At 34.9% G+C, this 23,125-nt stretch overlaps 2 protein-coding genes across 3 annotated transcripts; one reads left to right on the top strand and one right to left on the bottom strand.

The window, feature by feature from the left end:
• Positions 1-267: 267 nt before the first annotated feature.
• Positions 268-14,284, bottom strand: LOC106161431 (serine/threonine-protein kinase 4). Of its 2 annotated transcripts, XM_087019003.1 has the most exons (13): positions 14,098-14,284; positions 12,528-12,608; positions 8,564-8,744; positions 8,033-8,095; positions 7,665-7,829; positions 7,073-7,178; positions 6,006-6,067; positions 5,690-5,827; positions 5,071-5,187; positions 4,601-4,685; positions 4,246-4,383; positions 3,419-3,591; positions 268-3,146 (listed from the first exon to the last, which is right to left on the bottom strand). In XM_087019003.1, the coding sequence occupies exons 1-13, from the start codon at positions 14,109-14,111 to the stop codon at positions 2,988-2,990; spliced, it is 1,482 nt and encodes a 493-aa protein (XP_086875129.1). In that variant the 5' UTR covers positions 14,112-14,284; the 3' UTR covers positions 268-2,987. The 2 variants fall into 2 exon arrangements, with proteins under 2 accessions (XP_086875129.1, XP_086875130.1); XM_087019004.1 differs by lacking the exons at positions 8,564-8,744; positions 12,528-12,608; positions 14,098-14,284 and adding an exon at positions 8,479-8,542.
• A 153-nt stretch (positions 14,285-14,437) lies between these two features.
• Positions 14,438-23,046, top strand: LOC106161440 (endoribonuclease LACTB2). The gene is made up of 7 exons (XM_013538400.3): positions 14,438-14,608; positions 16,322-16,485; positions 17,947-18,070; positions 18,452-18,554; positions 19,600-19,824; positions 20,300-20,381; positions 21,301-23,046. Exons 1-7 carry the CDS (start codon positions 14,487-14,489, stop codon positions 21,351-21,353), a joined length of 873 nt encoding a protein of 290 aa, XP_013393854.2. The 5' UTR covers positions 14,438-14,486; the 3' UTR covers positions 21,354-23,046.
• Positions 23,047-23,125: the final 79 nt, after the last annotated feature.

The raw sequence follows: 23,125 nt of genomic DNA, 5'->3' as shown, positions 1-23,125 counted from the left end.
TGTATTTTATCATACGCAGTAAGAGTCCTTTTTTGTATTGGTTCCAGCAAAAGTTCGAAAATGTTTTGGTCATTTTATACCAGCCATGCGACAGTAGTGCTACAACTTCTGCACGCCATTTGTAAGTGGCTCCACCTTTAGGATATATAACTTGAAGTCCGTCACACGTGCCATTGTGTAAGAGGCCTTACACGTTACGCTGTAAAGCTGGGGCAACATCATATATCATACATGTCAAACAATTAAAGCTAACACCAAAACACAAAATGAGTAAAAACTGACTTTTATTTTCGAATGGGCCTGTAACAGGATTATTCTATATGGCGTGTATAAATGTACAGTGAGGGATGCACTTACATTATCAAAATGCACCAATAATAATCACACAAACACACGTATTTTTAAATTTATCTTGGCGTCTCCAATATATAACTACAAATGTCATACTAGTTATAACTTCAGCATGGGGATCACCAAATGAACTAGAAAAAATTTAAAAGGGGTCACTAGGGTACGATTTTATTCATTTTATCATGGGCCACTGATTGAACTAGGGAACTTATGGGGTCACATGGGTATGGTTTATAAGGTTGCAATTAGGTACTAGAGTCATGCGTGGGTAGAAAAAACTTCTAAGTGGGACCTCCTTTGGGTGGTGCCCAATACAATGTTGGTTTTCCAGGGAAATATTAAAACAAGTGTCATTCTCTGCACCTTGGAACTTGGGGTGTAACACAGGTATTATTGCACCAAGGGGTTTCTAATTATCATCAGATGCAGGTAATAATAATAATAATAATAATAATAATAATAATAGCATTCTCAGTGGTGTCCCTTTTTGTTGGCATCAAAGACACAGCGCCAAAAAATTCCACATCTTTAAGACGCCACCTTGAACTGCCCATTAAAATTTCCTGACAACCCATCTACAACACAACCAGGTTTTCTGCAGTGACCTAGAGGAGTTCTCAATCTTGGCCACTGGTTTAAGAGAGACATCTTGAATCAATCAAGTGAATATCTTATATCTGCGGTACATAGGCCGGTTAAGAGATTTTTATTGGTAAATAGACTGCAGCTGGTAAAACATAGTTGTTGTGTATGTGAACAATCCCTCCCCCCCCCCCCCAAAGCCCTTCCCTTTACTCAAAAGCCAACAAAAACTTTATACATGTGCCAATTGTGAACTCAAAAGCAACTGCAACTGTTCAATAAATTTCAATTGAAAAAAAAAAACCTTCCCCCCATCCCCACCCCCAACCTTGGCTCCTGCATCGTGTATAGTGTGTATTCTGTGTTCATTATCATACTGATACTAACAGTAATCACATCTCTCCATGCTTTGAAGGCAGCAGTCCCCAAGCCTCATTGTAATGTACAGTAAAACAGTACCTGGATGATAACCACTGCTATTCATAATTACTTAAGATAATGTATAAGTTAAGAATATGGCTGACATTTCAAATCCTGGACTATCAGTTTCTGATCATTTGGGTGACACATTGGAACAGGCATTGGAAACATCTTCATTACAGTTGCAGCAATAAATAGATGACAGTTTTTTTTCAGAATTTTGTCATAATCGTTTATCAATTACAGTGAACTTTGCAATGCTATAAAATCTACAGCAATAAAATGACAGGATCCAAATTTGAATGAGTTTTGGGAAAAATCTACCCATAACCACATTATTTTTCCATTAATTAATGATGAATCAAGAAAAAATGATTGAATAAAAAAAAAAAAAAGGGAAATTAGGCCGAAGGTTGGTTATGGAAAAGGTCAGTCCAGGTCAAAGGTCATGAGATCAAAGATAAACAGCAGTCATCACTTTTTTCAGAAATACTGGAATTTGCTGTTTTTAAATTGAATTACTGAAACAAGAAGCTTGTGATGCTGGTGTTAACAGTTGATGGATAAAAATTTAATAAATGTTTTACATACACACACATCAATGGTATATTTACTTAAAAATCACTCTTCATGATGACAAAAAGAGGTTGTGACACAGCTCAGGGAGAGGACACTAGGACCAACTGACATACTGTTTTCAATTGTAGCCAATAACAAAACAGATAAAGGTGGAACCAAAAAGTTGACAGGTGGCGGGTCTGGGGTGCATATTTACAACACCCAATTTATCCATATTTGCAGACCCAGAAAACTTAAATCTCTACAACTAATAGATCTAGTCAAGTATATCATCGATGTTATTGTGACAAATAAAACATGGGTAAATGTAATCACTTGTTGATTGCTACAGACATATAAAATCAGAGATCAATCCTCACAGATCACTCAAATGTATAAAAGCAAGCTAAGAGTTGTTGTGCCTTCTTTGTTTCCATTCAGTTTTATCTGTAGATGAGTAAACCCCTGGTAAGGGTCATAACCTTTCAAGGTCATATCCTCAAGGTCATGACCTTCCTGTAAAGGTCATATCCTCTTTAATTTATCTTTATGATGGCTATGGTATCCCAAATAGTAAATAAATGAATCCATAACTGTGCATCACTGTGGACCAGCTTTGATAAGAGACATCATATTTTTTAATTTATAAAATCACATCAAAAATGTTCCTTCAGTTTTACTGTGTTATCCACAGCATCCTCAATAATTTCTGCTGAAATATATGTCACTTGGCAGCCGAATAACACTGAAGGTCAAGCTTCAGGTCAAGGTCATGACTCCTCTGGTCAAGGTCATGACCTTCCTAACAGTAAAAATTATACCAAAAGTCAATTGCTGTGTTGTTTTTTTCTGTCAAGTGAAATATAAACTGTGCCAAATCAAACTATCAATGGGCAACAATCTGTCACAAAACCAAGCCTCCAGCGAAGACGGTGAAATTTCAAATTGTGTCACAAGTCAAACTGTTGTGTCTCTTTCCCTTCTATTGCAGCTATAATACAATGATAACCAAACTCAAGATGAGTTTCTGCTATCTGGAACATGTGTATATATATAAATACATTAAAAAAAAGATATCAAAAGTCCCTTTGCCTTCTCTTTTTGGCATCTATTGCATCTAAAATTGGCTGTCTCTTTGCCTGATAGCGTTTCCGAAGCTCTTCAATCTCACGCTCCATCTCTGGGTCTAGTGTTTCCCAGCGCTTCTGTAGTTCATCAAATGTGAGGTTTGATAGCTGAATAGAAAAGATACAATCATGAACATAACTCTAAAAATCTAGCTTATTCTTTACTTCTTATATACCATGGCAGACATTAAGAACAAAAGCTCTACCTCTTTTCCTGTATGGGAGGGGTCAATGACTTTTAACTTTTTTTTGGCATTAAAGTGCAAACAAATTAAATGAGATAAAAACACCCTTTTAACAAGAAAAAAAGAACATGTTTAAGAATATTTAGGTGAAACAGTGTGAACCTAGTTCTAAAATATGCCATGTCCCAAACTTACAAACTCAAAGTCGCCGTCCACAAATGACCTCTGAAACGACCCTCCTGGCTTGGGAGGGGTCACATTCTGCGGAGTGCCATTACTGGTCACTTTAGACTCCGCTTCTTTTTTCTCAAAGTGGTCAAGAAAGGCTGGACGGTACTTTGCCTTCATGTTGGGGTCAGTGTCATGTCCTGAAATGTGGATAAAAAGTCCGGGTTAGGTTTCCTGGACAATCTATCATTACAAATCAAGTGTGGGTTTCGAAGCACTTTTATTAATGTGATTAGTCAAGTGGTGTTTTCATTAAGATAAATAAATCAATTTTAAATGTGCAAATAAATAAATATTAAATAAATTAATAAACTTAAAAAGAAAAGTTGGGTCTTTACTGTTTGACCAAAATTTTGGTGTACTTAAAACTTAAAATCAGAAAAAATTTTTCGTATTCAAAAGCCTAGTACAGCAGCCACATTTATCTTGTAAAAAAACAATTACGGTGTTTCATTTGTCTGTTGTTGAGTTGACTTGATTGCCAGTGTAAAATCTAAAACAATCCCTCCTCCATCAACAACAAACACTATTCACTATTTTCCATCAGTATTAATCAACCACCAAATTGGCAGCATTCACAGCAGCGGACTAACTAGTCCTGGGATCAAATATGGCCGACCCACATGAATGCTTGCTGCGAAATCCCTGGCAGGAATCTATTCAGTGTCTATTATGGGATAAGATGGCAGCTTTTAAGTAGGTCACCATATTTGTTCCGCACACTAGTTAGTTCACCTTTGGGAAAGCAGCCATTGTGACTAAATTGGAGCAATTTCAAGGATAAGAAAACTCACTTTTCATCGTATCCTCATCAGAATCTTCCTCCTCCTCCTCCTCACTGTCATTTATCACCATGGTACCCAGCTCCGATACCATGGTACCCGACTCACTGTTGACAATAACAGTACCACTGTTACTGGGGACTATTGTACCTACAATGACAGTAACAATATAATTACAGTAAGGAATACAATAACAATATCAGTAAATTACAGAAATATGATTTATATTGAGTTCATATGAAATTTGCTAATACACCCACACTAAGAAAGAGAGAGAGAGAGAGAGAGAGAGAGAGAGAGATGGGGGGGGGGGGGATAAAAGGAGTGAGGGGGTTTCAGGGGAGGGCTGGATGGAGACAACAAGTACCTGTATCTGAATCTTTAGCAATCAGGGTACCAGAGGGGCTGTCTCTCTGTACCATGGTTCCACTTCCTTCTTCCTCCTCTTCATCCTAGACAGAGAGATAAAACAGAATACATGACACTGTCTACTTTAAGTTATTTCTTTAATAAAAAAATTCATTTTTACAATTATTTACTAAAACATTGGACAAAATGTGTAAGTTATAAGATATGGACCTTAAATATCCAGAAAAAGAGTTGCTGAAGAGACATTAAAACAGCGCCCATTAATCTTGATTTCTGGTATAAAAAAATTCTTAGTTTTCAACATATACTTTGTTGACTATGAAGCAATCTCATTATCCCTGATCCTTTTTTTCAGCTTATCTCCAAAATGACCCCAAAGTTCTATATCTACATTTCAAAAACTTTGTACAAAACTTATTTGACATTCCAGTCAGTTTCACCTGACAGTTTCTGTGTACACCTACTTACTGAGTCATTATCAATATCATTTTCATTCATCATTGCCTTGGCTTCCTGGATCTCCTTGGCCTCCTGAATCATCTTCATCAGAATGGAAGACCCTTTGGTTCTGGTTATGAACTCATGCTGGAAAAGAAAGGCATTGAGATCTTGCATTAAATTTTTTGTAGTATATCTATCTTTACTGCAGTAGTTGGAAGAGAGAAGGGGAGAGATACATATCTCTCTCTGATTGTGTAAGCATGGTGTGTGTGTGTGTGTGTGTGTGTGTGTGTGTGTGTGTGTGTGTGTGTGTGTGTGTCTGAGACGTCATGTTTTCCATGTAATGCACAATACTTCATCTTTTAGACTACGACAAATTTATCGTGGGTCAAATCAAACTGTCTAAAAACAACTGTGAATTGTGTTAGGTGTGCCTGACCAGTAGTAATTGTGTTAGGTGTGCCTGACCTGTAGTAATTGTGTTAGGTGTGCCTGACCTGCAGTAATTGTGTTAGTTGTGCCTGTGACCTGCAGTAATTGTGTCAGGTGTGCCTGAGCTGCAGTTTGTGTTAGGTGTGCCTGTGACCTGCAGTAATTGTGTTAGGTGTGCCTGTGACCCGCAGTAATTGTGTTAGGTGTGCCTGACCTGTAGTAATTGCACTGCGGTGGCCCTCTCCTCAGGGCTCTTCACCAAGCACTGGGACACAAAGTCAATGAACTCTTGCGACCATTTGTCTGGGTTCCTAAAGGACGGCGGGGGCTTTGTAGGGATCATAAATATGGCCTGTAAACAATTAATATGAATAAGATAAATGTCATAGCTAAACAATACAATAAAATGGATTAACAATTTTCAAGCTAATCAAATTTTATACTTTGGTGAAGTTCTTTTGATATATTTCATAACAAGTGCTTCTTTTAAATCACCAATCAAGTGTTCAGCAGAAACACATTTTACTCACTCTCATTGGATGAATATCACCATATGGGGGTTTCCCTTCTGCCATTTCTAAAGCAGTGATCCCTAAAATATATATTATACAAAAATAATTATTTTAAACAAAACAATGGAAAAGTCTTCAATTCTCGGGCACACACACTTAACCATATCAGCAATGGATAACGCCTAAAAGAAACAAAACAGCTAATTTGTTGGCAAATAAAATAAACACATCAAGTTTTTAACAAAGTTTATAAATAAATGAAGTTAACAAATGAAATAAATAAACAATTAATAAATAAATAAAGTTAATTTGCTTTTGTCATTACAAGATTTCCCATTGTGACATAAACTGAAAATGTGACAGGAGGCTTTATTTCCCAGAAAACATCAACAGAAGGTGATAGTTCAATGCTATAAAAACCACATGCTCGTCAACTTAACCAGCTGTGGCCAGCTAATTGAGCCAACTTAACACAAATTCTCCCGTGTTGATTAAAACGGTTGACAGATGGCCAAAGGCATTGGTCATACATGTTCAATTCCTTTTTTACATGTAGGCAATTAGCCATATCCCTGATTTAGGGCCATCAGTATCAAAAAAGGGAGAATTTCTCATGGTGATTTCAGTCAGGCTATCTATGTCCCAAGGGTCCAAATATATGTGATAGCATTCTTAGCCTGGTAGCTTTTTATGATTATCCTCAAAAACAGTATTAATTGTTTTTTTTTCAAGTTACTCACAAAAAATGTTTTTTTCTAAGATTTGCTCAAATTGCCTTTTTGAGCTCATAACTCAAACTTGAATGTGTATCATTTTTTAGTCACTCAACAAGACCTTCTAAATGACATAAACACACACTGCTTTTTCAAAATATCTTCTCTACAATGACTAAGTTTAGAAAGGCTTAAATCTTATAGCCAATTTAGCAAAGTCAGCTGGCAATAATGGCCAAAGAACTTATAAAGAACAATAACTGGCTTTCAAACTTTTTTTTGTGAAACAGACCAGCAGACCTTGCAAACATACAGACACTAAACAGGGAAGAAAACACTACAACAATACTTTGTCTGCATATAAATAATTACCTAAACTCCAAATATCAGCCACACAATCGTAGCCTATTTCCTGTATCACTTCTGGGGCCATCCAGTATGGAGTCCCAATTACTGTATTGCGCTTTGCCATTGTGTCCTGAAACAAACAAATGATAAAATTTGATGAACAATTTCTTTTGCTATTTGTTGGCTTTTCAAATCTTCATGTCAACAGCTTTGATATTATTATGCACCAGAATTTCCCAGATCCTTTATTTCAAAAGTATCATGTCTGGTAAATATCTTATAAGAACCATTGCAATTGATACAGTGCACTGACACAATCTATTGCTTATTCAAAATGTTACTTCTCTGTAAAAACAATTCCTTCGTGTCAACAACAAATATATAATAATGTAAATAATAATCATCAAACGAAGCACATAGCAACCCTATGACTCCTCATAGTTTGATCACTTTAAATTCCCAGATTCGGGTTGAATGATGAGGGAGACAAGTTTAAGTTAAACACATTGTGAACTGGATGCAAGTGACTCAACCACACCCAGTGGTTGCGTGTGACTCATCCAAACCCAGTGGTTGGGTGTGAGTCAACCAAATCCAGTGGTTGAGTGTAACTCACAGTTAACTGTCCTGCCACACCAAAATCAGCCAGCTTAGCGTGCCCTTCTGTATTCAGTAATATATTCCCCGCTTTGATATCTCTGTGGATTTTCCGCCGCTGGTGGAGGTATTCTAAGCCTTTCAAGGCATGGCACAATATAAAACTTATCTCATCTTCTGTTAACTGGAAAGAATATGAGAGGTGTAATATAAAACTAAGATTGTTTTCTGTTAATTGGAACAAATTCCAGACAAAGTATAATATAAAACTGAGATTGTCTATAGTCATCTGACAGTTCAGCATGAAACTGATTCTAGGTTCTATCAATCTATAAAATGGAAAAGATTAGGACCAAAAAAGAGTGGCGTCAATAATGTTTCACTTACTGTTTTGTTCCTGAGTCGCATTATGTCTGAAACTGAGCCAGCACCACAATACTCCATAACAATCTGAAAATAAAACAGACAGACATTAAAGTCCTTCTCATATTCTGAAGAGAAGATACTGTCCATCCTTCACAGGGGGCACGGCTTTGAAACCGGCAACATATTTTGAAAATGAAAATAAAATGGAGAAATTGTACTATTTGATACTTTATTGGTGAAACCTTAATCATCATCCTTTATCAAGACTTATAAGGCAATGTCTAACATTATTAATTTATTTAATGTAATGTAATATAAACCAATGTTTTGTGCTTAACTAGTCAGTTTTATACTTATCTTCAAAGCCAAATTATACAATTACAATACAATACAATTGTTCTTTGACCTTTTAGTTACCTTGAAGTGAACTTTCCCCCAAAATCCACTTCCCTAGCAATTCTACTCACCCATAAATCTGTATTTTTGAAGTAACTTCCATAATACTTGACAATGTTATACCATGGAATTCATTGCCCTAGCATTTCTACTCACCCATAAATCTGTATTTTTGAAGTAACTTCCATAATACTTGACAATGTATCTGCTGTCGCACTGCTGCATAATAGAGATCTCCTTGATAATCTCCTGGAGGTCAGTGTCTACGGGCACCTGCTTGATGGCCAGAACTTGACCCGATTCTTTGTGAAGAGCCTTGTACACACTGCCATAGGAGCTGAAATGATATGCAAGAGGAGTAAAAATTAATAGAATGTATAAATCTACATGTCCTGACGAAAAACTGTTACAAAGACTCCACGTCTTCAGGGGTTCTGAAAAGGGTGCATCATTTTCTTTGTTATAGCATATTCTTTGTGAAAAGCCTTGTACACACTGTCTTATGAGCTACAATGAGAGCAAAGGAAGTTGGAGTAAAGTTTATGTCTAAAATCCTATGAAAATTATAAATTAAAATCTAAAGACTTGCAGTGTAAAATGTAACAAAGTCAATGTGGTCTTCTCTTCAAGTTAAAGAGAACTTCAGAAAAGGTTCAGTATTCTCTTTGTTATAACTCTCTTTTTGAAATCCCTTATAGACACTGTCATAGGAGCTGGAATGAGAGCAAAATGACTTTGGGTATAATTAATATCCCTAAATTTTCTTGTAAATGACAGTATATATAGGTGCATCAAATCTGTAACAAAGACAAAAGGCTGTCTCCACTTCAGCAGGAGCTCAGCAAATGACACAATGTTTTCCATGTTATAACAGACTTATTTTGGAGTGCTAAAAGTAATGCCAATGAAAATTGTAGTAAACAATATTAATTTATATTTCTTTTAGCCCATTGCCACTTTCAAAAACTCTCTTTGTACATATTGCAGCAGTTGCTTAAATGACACTCAGGGAAGTTGTGGTAAAAATGCTGGGGGGGGGCTTGACTTTTAAACATCTAAAAGTAGTGTCTCTTTATATCTGGAAATTACACCTAAAATGTGTTAATAGTAACATATATGTATATTCATTTCTGTTTGTATCTTCTCTTTCAAATGACAAGATAGTCTTTCATGTCCTTGCCAGATGTGTGTAATCCTGGAACATTTCTAACATGGTGACATATTGAGATTTTCTTGGAAAAGGCAGAAATGAGAGAAGAGAAAAATTTGACCCAAACATGGAAACTTCTTTACCTAGGGTTTAATTTTAATGTTGTGCTTTGACATCATCATATTTATACCATGGACATTTTAATGCAAATAAGAATATATATTATTCAGCATTAGTTTCAATGCTAAAAGAGTTTGTATTGCTATTGCTGTACAATAGATCTATTTAACAAATATCTTCATTCAAAGTCAATGAAAACCTTGTCAAGATGTGCCAGTATTGCAATTGTTGATTAATTGAAATAAATAAATAATAAATGACTAAAATGTTTAAGTTTGCTTTCCCTTTTTTAAAGAGGGTGAGTGATCCAAAGCAACTGTGCATCACCTGCCTTTTCACATCTTTATTCTAATTCATATTTTTATGTAAACAATTTACTAAGAAAAAAATACTCTTAATAATAAAACATGTAAATCTGAATTGCTTGTGATAAAAATGCCTGTTTCATGAATGAACTAAATAAAAATAAATTATTTTAATTCTTATCCCCTCTCTCTCTCTGTCAAAAAAAAGGTAAAAAAAAACATTAAAGAACTTTTAAATAAAGAAATGTGAAAATGTTTGTTCACCTCTCTCCCCCCCCCCCCCTCTCTCACTCTCTCTCTCTCTCTCTCTCACTCTCTCTCTCTCTCGAAGATCCATCATGTCACATCTTGGCAACAAGTTACGGTAATTCTCCAATCTATACGAACGATTTAAATTAATTATTTTTGGAAGATAATCATTTTGTTCGTAAGACTTGAAATTCAGTCTGCTAAAAATTGCCACGCGTTCGTATCCATTGAAAAACGAATGGAATACGTCTGTACCGGAAGTTATCTCCACTTACCTACATTGCTAAGTGTAAGCATTACTTTCAGATTAAATCACTGTGATCAGCTTTTAGCACAAACAAATTATTCTTGCTATATTGCAATGAATTAAAACAAACTAAACAAAAGTCGGGAATTCAAGTTAAGAAACAATTTCTTCATACTAAAGAGGTACATTTCTCCCAAGACAAGACAACATCATTTTTCCCTGTTATGTTTTACCAAGACAGGACAACATCGTTTTTCCCAACTTCTGTCAAAAACAGACAAGAATATTTGCGTATCCAGTTGCATATTTTATTTAATGCGTGTTTACTTTTAATATGATTTCACATATAGAAAATTTGCAATATTAATAATGTCACCACCCCCCGGCCTACATAAATTTCTTCCGCCAAAACAAAATACTTGAAACTCCTCACAGTAGATATCACTGACGTTAATAGAGATTATACTTGATATAAAAAATAACATCAGCTCAATTCACGTCTATTTATGAAAGTCTTTTACAGCATATTAATTTGCACGCAATCAATGTAAACTTAATTAGAAAAAATACAGAAAACTGCAGGCAAATTTGTATAAAGTCATACGGCACCTTTATTTTTCACAATCACCAATATCAGTAAGGTTTACCTAATAGTTGTTCATGATACAAGGTCTTTAACAAGGAAAAACAAACAAACAAACAAACAAAAAAGCATGAACTTTATCACAACTCAAATTAGAAAAATAAATACAATACAAGACAGAACTCCTCTTAAAAATTTTAATTTCCTAATGACTACCAAAAACAAAGAAAAACTCGATCATTGACTATGGATTTCTCATACTCTTCTGTTGTGCGTAGATTTTACTGGAAACCAGTTATCGGTGAAACACCGATGGTGGATGTTGATGATCCAGTCGGCCGGCAGAAGTTAAGAAATGATAATAAACAGTAAGTAATTTATGTGTACTGATGCTTTCAATAATTTCTAAATAACAATAGGGTTTTAAAACTGGCCTGCAGCTGCCGGCGGGCAGGTTAAGTCCTTCTATCGTCTCATTCAAAAACAGCACAAATACATGATAACAATCTCTCCTGTCAAGTGGCAGTTCCTTTGTTTGGAACGGTGGTCTGAAAACTCGCTTTGACGAATCATGGGGCGAGTTTCAATTGGGCACACTTTCTTGCGTTCGGAAAATTTAAATTGTGCCCAAGGTGAGTTTAGCGATCGTTCGTACAGAACGGAGACAAAAAATTCAGATTCAGAGAAAAAATGTTTCGTTCGTAATTATTGCGGCGTTCGTATAGATTGGAGAATTACCGTATATTTGTGATTCAGAACTTCTCAATTTGACCTAAATTCCCATGGCTCTAATTCTTAAGATTTGATAAAAGTCAACATGATATCTCTTGACTAATTCACACTGGAACTGGTTTTACATTAGTATAAATTTGACCCCATTTCTTAATATATTGTCATTATTCACATGCCAAAAAGAAAAGAGATAGAAGAAACTTGATACAAGGGAAAGTTGAAGAAAATAGACCTCCATTTATAGATAAAGTGTATACGAAGGGGTTTTTAGTAAAATTATGTTTCTGTGACATTGACAGATGAAGATATAGTGTTCTCCTTGAGTCAAAAAACAGAACTTGGGAGAGATTCAAAATGAGTCAGTGTTAGGTTAAGAGTGGATTTAACAACACAATAAATTTCATTCATTTTTTACTGGAGATACAATTTTGGTTAAGACGTTTTATCTCCCTCACGACTACAGTAGCTTTCAGTTACTCTCTCTCTCTCTTCCTCTCTCTCTCACTCACACACACACATTCTCTCTCTCTCTCTCTCTCTCTCTCTCTCACACACACATGCTCTTTTTCTCTCCACACACACACACACTCTCTCTCTCTCTCTCTCTCTCTCTCGCTCACACACACATATGCGCTCTCTTTTTCTCTCCACACACACACATACACACACACACTCTCTCTCTCTCTCTCTCTCTCTGTGTCTTTGTCTCATAATACAATGTAAAGAGTACTTACCCTCGTCCAATTTTACATATAATATCAAACACTTCATCTGGCTGCCTGGCCAGACTCTCATCACTCAGCTTGGTTAAAGTGCTGCAATAACAAAGGAAGAAATAACAATACAGAATAATAAACATACTAGTAGGTAGAAATATGTGATATATAACAGAATAGAATACAGATCTATTCAATATATTGAAATGACCATCATTTAACCTTTTCAACAAAAACAAATAAGAACCAGAGAGCATGCAGAGAGCACAGAACTGTGCTAAGGCAAACTGTGAATGAGAATTAGATAAATAACAATTTTTAGGAATAATAAAGACACTCAAATTGGTGATATCGTTGGATGAGGCAACTAAGCAACTGCCAACAAGGAAGGAAATCAGTTTGTGAAGTATCAGGCCATCACATCTGCTGTAAAGAGATGTATTTAAGGCATCTGAATGTCAATTTACTTCCGAATTAAGTGCAGAGAAAGCAATTTGGTCAATTAGCCAATGCTAGCAATTCTGCTATGCTCAATTGTTTTGGTATACTGTAATGTATGTCACCTTATTTGTGACAAGTATATTTGGTGTAAAACTAGTAACAAACTAGGATATTTTTTAAGTTACCGGTCTGGTAAAAAAAAGGAAATTCTAAGGTTTTTTAGAATTTTTTTCATTATGTTTAGACATTATCTTTAGACTTTTCAGTTTTCATTTGGAGGTATAGTTGTTTATGCATTTAGTCATCAAAAGATCCATGTCCCTGCATTAAATTTGTTTTATCATTCTTTGTCTGACTTTGCAAGTAAAAAAATTAGTTGTTTAAGATAAAGTATGCCAACTTTTTTTTTCTGAATAAACAAGGTAGTGGTAAATTTACATACAATAAGAGTTCTAAAATTTAAAAATAATTTCTATTGTGCAAGGCATTCTTTTTGATGCATCTTACACCACTTCTCTTTTACTAATTCTTCTTTACTTTCACTTTGTTTGAAAGCCATGACATTTGACATATTTTTGCACTTTCCTTGCATCTCAATATTTACATAGTAAACATGCAGTCTTAGTGTTCTAATGCTTATAAACAAATAGGTCATCTGAATACAGAGCTTATATATAATCAGGTTTGAATTTTAGTGAAGATCAGTTGTACAAGTCTTTTTACCAGAAATTTTATGCCTATTCAAATACAACGAAAATTGGATAAAAAAATTCCGCAGACGCAAAGACAAGAATGGATTTAGAAAAACATTGGAAATCAAATCAATGTGTGGTGGATGTGTGTGTGTGTGTTGGGGGGGGGGGGTGCAAAACTGCCAAAAGTTGTTTGTCTTCATGATAATCTGTGAGAGGACTGCCTGCAAGCTGTACATAAGTCCGCCATAATAGATAAATATTCGTTTGAGCTACGGTATTCTAGACCGAAAAACAGTGAAACAGATTAAATTTTCAAGATAACAAATCTGACAAGTTTACACAGGCACTGATAAAGGCACCAATCGATGGAAATCTCGACGCAAGTTCAACTAAGCCGAGTGAAAGGGTAGTCCATTTTCACGAAGCATATATGCTCTAGGTGATCTTCTTACCTTTTGTTCGACATTGTGTTGTCTGCTTAAGTCTCTGTTTTAACCCTGGACGCTCACATCACTTCCTACGTAAACAACTTAGCCCAAAATTTATCAAAAATCCCATTCTTTGGCTCCAGTCCCGAAATTCCGGAAGTGCACTTTTGGCATCTCAAATCTCGTTTTGTGGTCTCTATTCTCGCGAAGGTGTTTGACCCATTTTATATAAATTAGGTCAAAACACGCATGCTAGATTACAACGCAAAACGAAAACTTCTCTCTGTGTAACGATATCTATTAATACACCAATCGGAAATAAACAATTTAATATATCTCCCTAACCTTTTTATCAAACTGACCTGGCTGAAATCTTCATGAGGTCTAAGGTCACATGATCAAATGTGGACAAAATGGCGAGCATCTTACCCAGAGTTGAGCAGCTCTCTTCTCGGGTTGTGCGTCTCCTTGGGTGCAACCCCGGCCCTATGACGCTACAGGGAACGAATTCCTATCTTATCGGAACTGGTGAAAGGTAATACACTGTCAGTAAAAGCTGTCAGCGGTGGTGAGAACAGAGGTTGTCTTAAAATCGGGAGACGTGACTCCTGCCTGGTCCTGGGATGTTGTCTTGGAGTCTGACCAAGTTATAATTCTGTTTCTTATCCAAATTAGAAAATGTTTTGTGCATGCATATGCCGGATTTAAGATTTGCTCCGTGATTCTAATGCACCATTCAGTGTCAGGTTCATTTACGAACTAAGGGGATAATAAATAAATTCATTTTAGGGAAGCAAAATATTTTGATAATTAATATTGTGTAGTGCCAGGGGCAGGTAGAACCGGCCGGGTAGCACAGTAGGTAAGAGCACTCGCCCTGTAAGCGAGGGGTCCCGGGTTCGATTCCTGGTCTGGTCGGTGATTTTTCTGCACTCACCCCAAATCGCTACAATGGTGGCAGCGGTGTTGCGAGATAGGGTAGGTATATCAGAAAAATTTTCAAACTGATCAGAAAATTAAAATACTTATATCATCTGAAAGGTAATGCAAAAACCGGATGAAATCATTTGGAATTTTTTAAATATTCCTACAAGCAACAAAGATATTGAAGTTTTTTAACTGCAAAAATCCACCAAAAGTGTCCACACTTCTCAGCTCAAAACCTGTGCCCACTGACCAGCAGTGATCGCTCAGGCGCAGCAGAGCACCCTGTGTGTCTTTGTGTGCTCAGCCTATTGTCTGGCTCACATAGCCTGTGACTAATCAGGGCAGAGCTATTTCCCTGTGGTAATTTTCACATCATGTAATATTGCGGATTAAATTAACTATACTTCGCAACCTTCAAATTTCATGATTTTTCTACATAATATAGCAAATTTCATAAACTTTGCTGGATATAAATTTCAAAAAGATGATACCAGCACTTACCTGAAATTTTTTAGCATTTTGTAGAGGCAAAACTTAAAACAAGCAGAACCGAAACTTGTCAAAGACTGCAACATGGGAAAATCACGTGACCGGATTTTACTCTTTGATTTACAACTTATTTAGTTAATGGCTTGTATTAGTTTTTTTACGCAGCGCTAAAAGAGAGATTTAAAAAAGGGGTTCCATAGGCGAACTGTCAGCAGGCCGACTTCAGTTTAACACTTCACTGCCCGTGGACAGTTACGATTGTAGCGCCCCTAGCGGATTGTGATCTACCTAGATAGGGCTCGCGTCTTTCGGCATTTGGGGGGAGGAGTGTAGTGCCAGGGACAGGTAGAACTGGTCGGGTAGCTCAGTAGGTAAGAGCACTCGCCCTGTAAGCGAGGGGTCCCGGGTTCGATTCCTGGTCTGGCTGGTGGTTTTTCTGCACTCACCCCAAATCGCTACAATTGTTACCCAGAACATTGATAGAATGCTAGGTAATGCTAATGACAAGCAACGCAAACATTTTTTCACCTTAGCCCTACGAATACAATGTACCTCCTCCTTCAGTAGCAGGAACCTCCCCCAACCCCTTGACAAAATTTTTGCACCATGTTTCTTCTGTATTTTGGCTGGAACTTTACAACATTATGGGCTGATTATTATAGTGTTAGGATTCTGAGTACAAGTATTGGTAGCCTTCAAACCACATGTTCAGTGTTCATGTGAAAAACAATGTTTTATTTTATTTTATTTTTTATTATTATTATCATCATTATTATTATTATTATTATTATTATTATTATTATTATTATTATTATTATTATTATTATTCCAGGAGGATCCTACTGGACACCAGTAACCCAAACCACCCAGAATACCTCCAGAACTTAAAGACGGTGCTGCGTGATCAGAAGACTGGCATACAGGAGATCCTGCTGACACACTGGCATCTGGATCATGTTGGAGCAGTCCCAGAAATATGCCAAGACTTGACTGACTGTAAGGAACATTATTTATTTATTTATTTATTTATTTATTTATTTATTTATTTATTTATTTATTGTTCCAGGGAACCTCTGGGGATGCACTTTTTTTATGTGGGAGGGAGAGGTTGAAGATGGGAGGGAGCACACAAGAAGCGGGCCATTTTTCTGTAAATTAATTTTTGTGTGAGAGGAGGAGGGAGATCAGGGAGGAAGAAAGGGGAATTTTATTTTCGTTGAGGAATACAGCTTAAATATCAGGTAAAGTGGTACACTTCAGATGTAAATGTTGAATTGAAACAAAAAAGGTATTATTTTCAGTCTTTGGTAATCAGTTTCAAATGTTGAGCCAAGAAAGAAATTTTATTTTGTTTTCAGTGCTGAAACAGCTGACCACTCCAGTGGCTGGATTTATCCGATTCATCGGATGGAAACAGTGAAAATATTGAAATAAAAAGAAGACACAAAAGAAAAAAAGTGGAAAAAAAAGGCCATTGTACATAATTTTAAAACTTTTGCCACCAGGCCTAGCGTTCAACTTTCCTTGTTTTTTTTTTCACATTTTTCTGAAGCTCTCAACAATTTCCTGAACCTACCAGTGCTATTTCCACTTACTTGCAGTTCCAATTGTGTGAACTTGTATTACAGCTTGCATAAGTTGACCCATTTCCACTTAAGCTGCAATCCTGTGCATTTCACAACCCAGTTGAATGGAATATTGTAAAATATGATGAGATATACAAAATATGTTTTCTTTAAAATATCTATTGATTTTGCATACATGTCAAATTGAACTTCAGATTTAATGATTATAATTAATCAATTGATGATCAGAAACGTTTTTTCAGAAATGACTTTTAGACCTGAAATTTACCAAACCTGAAGTAGGCTAAGTATTTTCTTCTGCCATAAAATCTTTTTATTGTTAATTAGTTTTATAATCATGTTGATTTTATATTTTGAAAAAATTGTATTTGTGCTCAGTAGTTTATTATAAAATAAAATGAAATTTATGAAAATATGTTTCTGGTTGAGTTACTAGATTTTGGACTCGCTTTTCCCTCATAATCGACAACGAATAACCTGATATCCTTGTTAAACACAACCAAACAGCTTTAAAATATATGAATCTGGGCCAAAAAGTGCCAAAACTGGAATCGGACATCGACAAGTGTTTGCTATAGAGGACTGACCAGTAAATAATCATGAAAATGTAGATGTGGTACTTCATGTCACATGTGACCAAAGCACAGGATGTTATTATTGGTCCATTGGGGGAGGGGGGGTGTTCTTCTCCTTTTGCTCCTTTATTGTGAAAAAAAGATTATTTGAATTTTTTTTTTTAAGTACCACGTCTGCAAATAAATAAAGGTCAGGTGCCAGATATGCACACACCCTCAATCAAAAAAAAAAATATATATATATACTATATCAGTAATTTTATCATTGTATGTTTTAAACTAAAATCTGTTTACAGCGTCAGACTTGCCAATCTCCAAATACCAAAGAATCAGCAAGGAAGATGTCCCACTGGGAGATGGACTGAAGTACAGCTTTATAGAAGATGGGAAGGTGTTTAAGACAGAAGGTGGAACGCTAAGGTGAGTCATTGTGCTAGGTGTGACAGAATGTGTTAGGTGTGACATTGTGTTGGATGACATCATGTGGTACATTATGTCTGGTGTGATGTGTTGGATGTGACTGTGTGTTAGTTGTGACATATTGTTTTAAGTGTGAAACAAGATGTTCAGTGAATTAGGTCTGAAAATTTGGGATAGGTTCCAAAGTACTTTCCTATTAGCTAGAAAGGGTCCCCTCCATATCAAAATCTGTTGCCTGGGTTTCTATGCCAGCTCTCAAGTTGGGTCAGTTAAGGGGGTAAAAAGGACCCCCTTTTTTTCAGAAAAAGACCCCCCCCCCCTTTTAAAATTGCTGGCTACACTCTGTAGATTCACTTATTTTTTTTTATGATCTCATTCCAGGGCTGTGTACACACCTGGGCACACAGATGATCACCTGAGTTTTTACCTGGAGGAAGAAAATGCCTTGTTTTCTGGAGATTGTATTCTAGGACAAGGAACTGCTGTAGGTTAAATAATAATAATAATAATAATAATAATAATAATATTTTATTATTAGTATTATTATGAGAAAGATGGTTTAAATGATACCCTTTAGTGCAAAAAAACTTTGATCGAGCTTACTTGGTGTAAATTCTGTTTTGATCATACAAGTACTAGTATAATATGTCACATGGGCTTGTTTCATGTAATATTTTGAATCAAAATGTGTAAAATCATTGGTCCACTTGTCAGCATATATATATATGGGAGCACATTATTTTCTTCCTTCAAGTCTTCCACTTCTTGTTGCGTGAATGCTAGACTGTCTGTGAGGTCACTTATCTTCACTAGCAGTTCTTGAAGCATGTTTTTGTTTGCTTCTGCCGTGTTTGTGATGTAGTCTATTTGTTCAAGTTTTTGATCTATCAATTTTAGGATAAATGTGAATTTTTTTTTCTGTATTACACATCGGCGCAGGACTTTCTTCGTCACTGTCCACGCTTTCGTTCCCTTTTGGGGACTCTGATATTCTGATTTTTCTTGGCTACTTCATCAATTAAAAGTTTTGGAGAGGGGGTGGATCGTTGTCTTTGTCTTTTCTCCATTGTCCTAGGAGTGCTTACTAATGTCTCATGCAATTTCGAGGAGTTTTTTTTTTTTTTTTTTGACTGCTTTTGACTGATTGACATTTTCTGCCCTTTTCGATCACTTGTTTTGCTCACTCAGTTGCATAGATGAAGTTCATACCTTTAGTTATCTGGTTTTTACTTGAGATTTTCAAGAGCATCAAATTTTTGTGTCCTCCTCAGCTGTGCATTCCCCCCTATTTTCACAGTTTTAGTTATAATAATGATAATAATAATAATAATGAAAATAATGATGATGATGATGATAAAAATAATGATAATAGTAATGATCATAATACATTGTTCTTGTTATATAGAATTTAATTAATGATTTCATAGATGAAATGATGAATACAAATGGTACATGACACAAAGAACTAATGAGAAAAAAAAAGTTATAAATGATACAAGCATATTCATGTTCATGCTTTGAATTTCTAGGTTTTTGAAGACTTCTACACGTACATGAAATCTTTGGAGTTAATGCTGAAGATGAAACCCACCATTATTTATCCCGGCCATGGGCCTGTCATCACCAACCCTGTAGAGAAGATTAACGAATATATCGCGCACAGAATGCTGAGAGAGCAACAAATTTTGGAAGTTTTTGAAAAGCACAAAGGGGTTTTCATGTCTTGTATGGACCTAGTAAAGATTATCTATACAGTGAGTGAAAATGTTGGATTTTATTTTTTAAAATTAGTTAAATATTTAAATGCAGTAAAATGGTGTTCATTTAATTTTGTGTTTATTGGAAATGTATGATAATTAAGTGTCAGTTTTATGTAACAGTGAGGTAGCACTGTTCACAGACTGTATGCGTGTTGTTACATTTGGTTTACTTATTTAAAGAATTGATGCTTTTTACGTAATTGACAACTTTTGCAAATCTATTTTTAGTTAAGGTGAAGTGATGGTTTAAACCTAAAAATGTACCATATTTTTAAGTTGAATAATTCCATTTATATTTTGATCTTTTATTGACACATTTAAAAGAACACTGACACAAATACTTGTATATAACCTTGACATTTTACTTGACAAGTTGTTTTGCTTCATGGTTTTTAATACTGTTGAATTCAGTAGGGGGGGTCATATAACTTGTCACTCAGAGGTGTGGTCAATATTTAATATATTTCAGGAGACACCTGAACATCTCCATAATAAAGCTGCTGACAATGTCTGCCACCATCTTGAAAAACTGCTCAAAGAAAACAGAGTTGGTAAGTTGATAACATGGATACGATTGAAAACGTATCAGTTTGACTTAAAAACTTATTATATAATTATTATATAATAAATCTCCTCATTCAGAACAGTCTGACCTTAAAAAAAATGATATCTTTTTAGACTTATATAAGAATGTATTTTACCTGAGAAGCATGACATATTTTACCATGAGACACAATTACGATAAATACCATTTCATAATAATAAAAATAACTCTTCATATGAGCTCTATATTTCACAATAAAAACATTGTGAACAGCTCATAGAAATATAATATATTCTGTTGTACAAGAAAAATGACAGTTATAGCTATTATTCTGATATCTGAGCTTGTCTTCAGATTACGTGACCTCCATTGATAGCTATACTCTGTTATAATCTCTTAAGAGATTATAAAAAAAAAAAACTTTTTAGAAAAAAAAACAGGGACTAACTAACTAATGTAAAAATGGATTCATTAACCATTGGTAAGTACGGGAAAGTTGTTGTTTACTCCAGGAAAATTCATTTATTTGCCAAAACAAAGAGTTATTATCCCTTTAACAGTTTTGTTGATTACTTATATACAAATTGTTATAAGAAAAAATTTCCAAAATACTGAAAATAAAGAACTTTGAATTTTAAACATTTATTATATGGTTGCTTAAAGGGGAGGCATTGCATGGGTTGCAGTCCTTTAACTCTTAAAATGAATTTTTCTAGTCCTTGGATATCTTGATTTATTGTTACTTGTATGTAATAGTGGTTGTCTTTCATTGGTGAATTAAAACATAAGATTCAGCTGTGTAGGTTCATGAATACGCCACAACTTGTATTAAGATCAACAAGATTTTTTTTTATTTTGTTCATGTAACAGCATCTTATTTATTGTATTTATTTCATTTGATTACATGATATTTTATTTGTTTATAGAACATGGAGTTGAAGAGGAAGGGAGGAACATGTGGAGGCTGAAATGTTCTTAATAGACTGCCAAGAATTCCAAATAAATACAGTCTGTGTCAAGAGTCAATCATGACGAAATAGTCGGTCCAACCAGTCAAAATTTTAAGGACTGGTAGAAAATTGTGTTTAGTCCGTCCAAGAGACTGACGACAGTTATAAGAGCTGCTGTATTGAACTTGCTATCTGTCTGTCTGTTTGTCAAGAAGTTATTCATTATGGCAATTTTTTCCCCATAATTTATAATTGCTGGTCCTAAAGTGACTTTTGGCACATCTATAAGCTATCAGTCTGGGGCTGTTGACTAATTAATTTACTGTTTAAAAAATTGGATTTTAATGAAGTTTTTACTCCATTTATACCTCTGGAAATATTAGACATTCTTTGAGATTATTTTTCCTTTAAGTGTAGTTTTCTTCTAAGAACTCGTTAGATTTGACTCAGACATCAGTAGTTTTCTCTGGCCTTCCAGTTTTAGCGGCAACTGTGCTGAGAAGTGAAAGACACAGGCTTTGACTCTTTGGATATTTTGCAAATAGAGGCGAACATTCGCGATAGATTGTTTAGTTTAACTGGCAGCATTAAAATTGGTGCCATATTGTTTCTAATTATATTTAAACTCTTTTTCAGCAACTCAATGAAATTTGATTAAAAAATAACTTATTTTTACTTTGGTTAAACTTATTTACAAGTGATGTTCTGTATATTTTATATGAGAGCTAGCCAGAAAAATGTTTTGATAAAGAGTTATAACCCAGTGGAAAAAACAGTTACTGTTCTATATGCTTATTTCTAATTAGTCATTTTAAGATGGTCTGCCAAGTATATTTGTATCCTCTATTTCGTTAGTGTACAACACTTGCCGTTGGTATGAAGCAAAAGACTAATATGTTTGTTATCGGACCAGCAATAAATAATTCAAAAAAAAAATTTACTGAGTAACTGGCCCAGTAATGTAATTTTGAACATAAAATGGGTAAAAAGTAGTTAAGTATTGGTTAATTAGTAAGATGTTATCAATTTTAAGTTACTATAAAAGATGACAGAAATACATATATTTTCCTGTCTTGGACACTGTAAACCTTTTTGTTAATGATAAATAATCTGTAATTCCCAAGTCCACAATAATTTTATATTCTTTTCCTATATGGGAATGATTAGAAAATTCGATTTTCATCAGTTCTCTAACTTAACATATATCTTAATCATAAGGGTACAGTGTTTACAGTGGTTTCATATTGTATTTAGAATAATCATCTGTGATAGTGTGTTTCTTGTAATATTTTATACAGCATTACACAATGTTAAATAATTGTTGATTATTCAGGTTGTTGCTAATTCAAACATGATCGCTCTCCATCTTGAGGTGTTAATATAATATGAATTCCTTATTTGTACATGGCATTTTATTTTATGATTATTTTTTATTTAGGTCATAATAACAGAACTATAAAAAATGTATTTGTTGAGTATCTGCAATGTCAAATTATGCAATATTTTATAACCAGCATTATAATCATCAATAATTGTTTTAGTTATAAATTCAGCCAGTCTTAGCACAGAACCATTAGATAAATTATTATATAAATTAAGTCTGCATTTGTTTTGATGCAAAAACTAATGTTATGTATTTGCAGATGCTTTTAAGTAATTTGTGACTTATGACTGGATTGTTAGTAAAAATATTTAATTTGTTAATAAATTGTAGGTGAACTAGTCAAGGTTTATCTCTGTACACTTTCACAATTACTACTACACAAATAATGCAGTTAATAATAAAGTTATTGCAGTGATT

The sequence above is a fragment of the Lingula anatina genome, chromosome 8 (genome assembly GCF_051362555.1).
Source record: "Lingula anatina isolate TDL-2025a chromosome 8, LinAna3.0, whole genome shotgun sequence".
In the NCBI taxonomy this organism is placed as follows: domain Eukaryota; kingdom Metazoa; phylum Brachiopoda; class Lingulata; order Lingulida; family Lingulidae; genus Lingula; species Lingula anatina.
The sequence above is the reverse complement of the archived record's forward strand: the minus strand, read 5'-3'. Positions and strand labels throughout refer to the sequence as shown.

Excerpts from the sequence above, each read along its gene's own strand:
- LOC106161431 (XM_087019003.1), bottom strand. Across the intron at positions 8,096-8,563 it reads TCAAAAATACAGATTTATGG|ATTGTTATGGAGTATTGTGG; the intron begins GTGAGTAGAAAT and ends TTTTATTTTCAG. Across the intron at positions 5,828-6,005 it reads GTGATATTCATCCAATGAGA|GCCATATTTATGATCCCTAC; the intron begins GTGAGTAAAATG and ends AATTGTTTACAG.
- LOC106161440 (XM_013538400.3), top strand. The coding sequence starts at position 14,487 with ATGGCGAGCATCTTACCCAGAGTTGAGCAGCTCTCTTCTCGGGTTGTG. Across the intron at positions 18,555-19,599 it reads TTCTAGGACAAGGAACTGCT|GTTTTTGAAGACTTCTACAC; the intron begins GTAGGTTAAATA and ends TTGAATTTCTAG. Across the intron at positions 19,825-20,299 it reads TAGTAAAGATTATCTATACA|GAGACACCTGAACATCTCCA; the intron begins GTGAGTGAAAAT and ends AATATATTTCAG.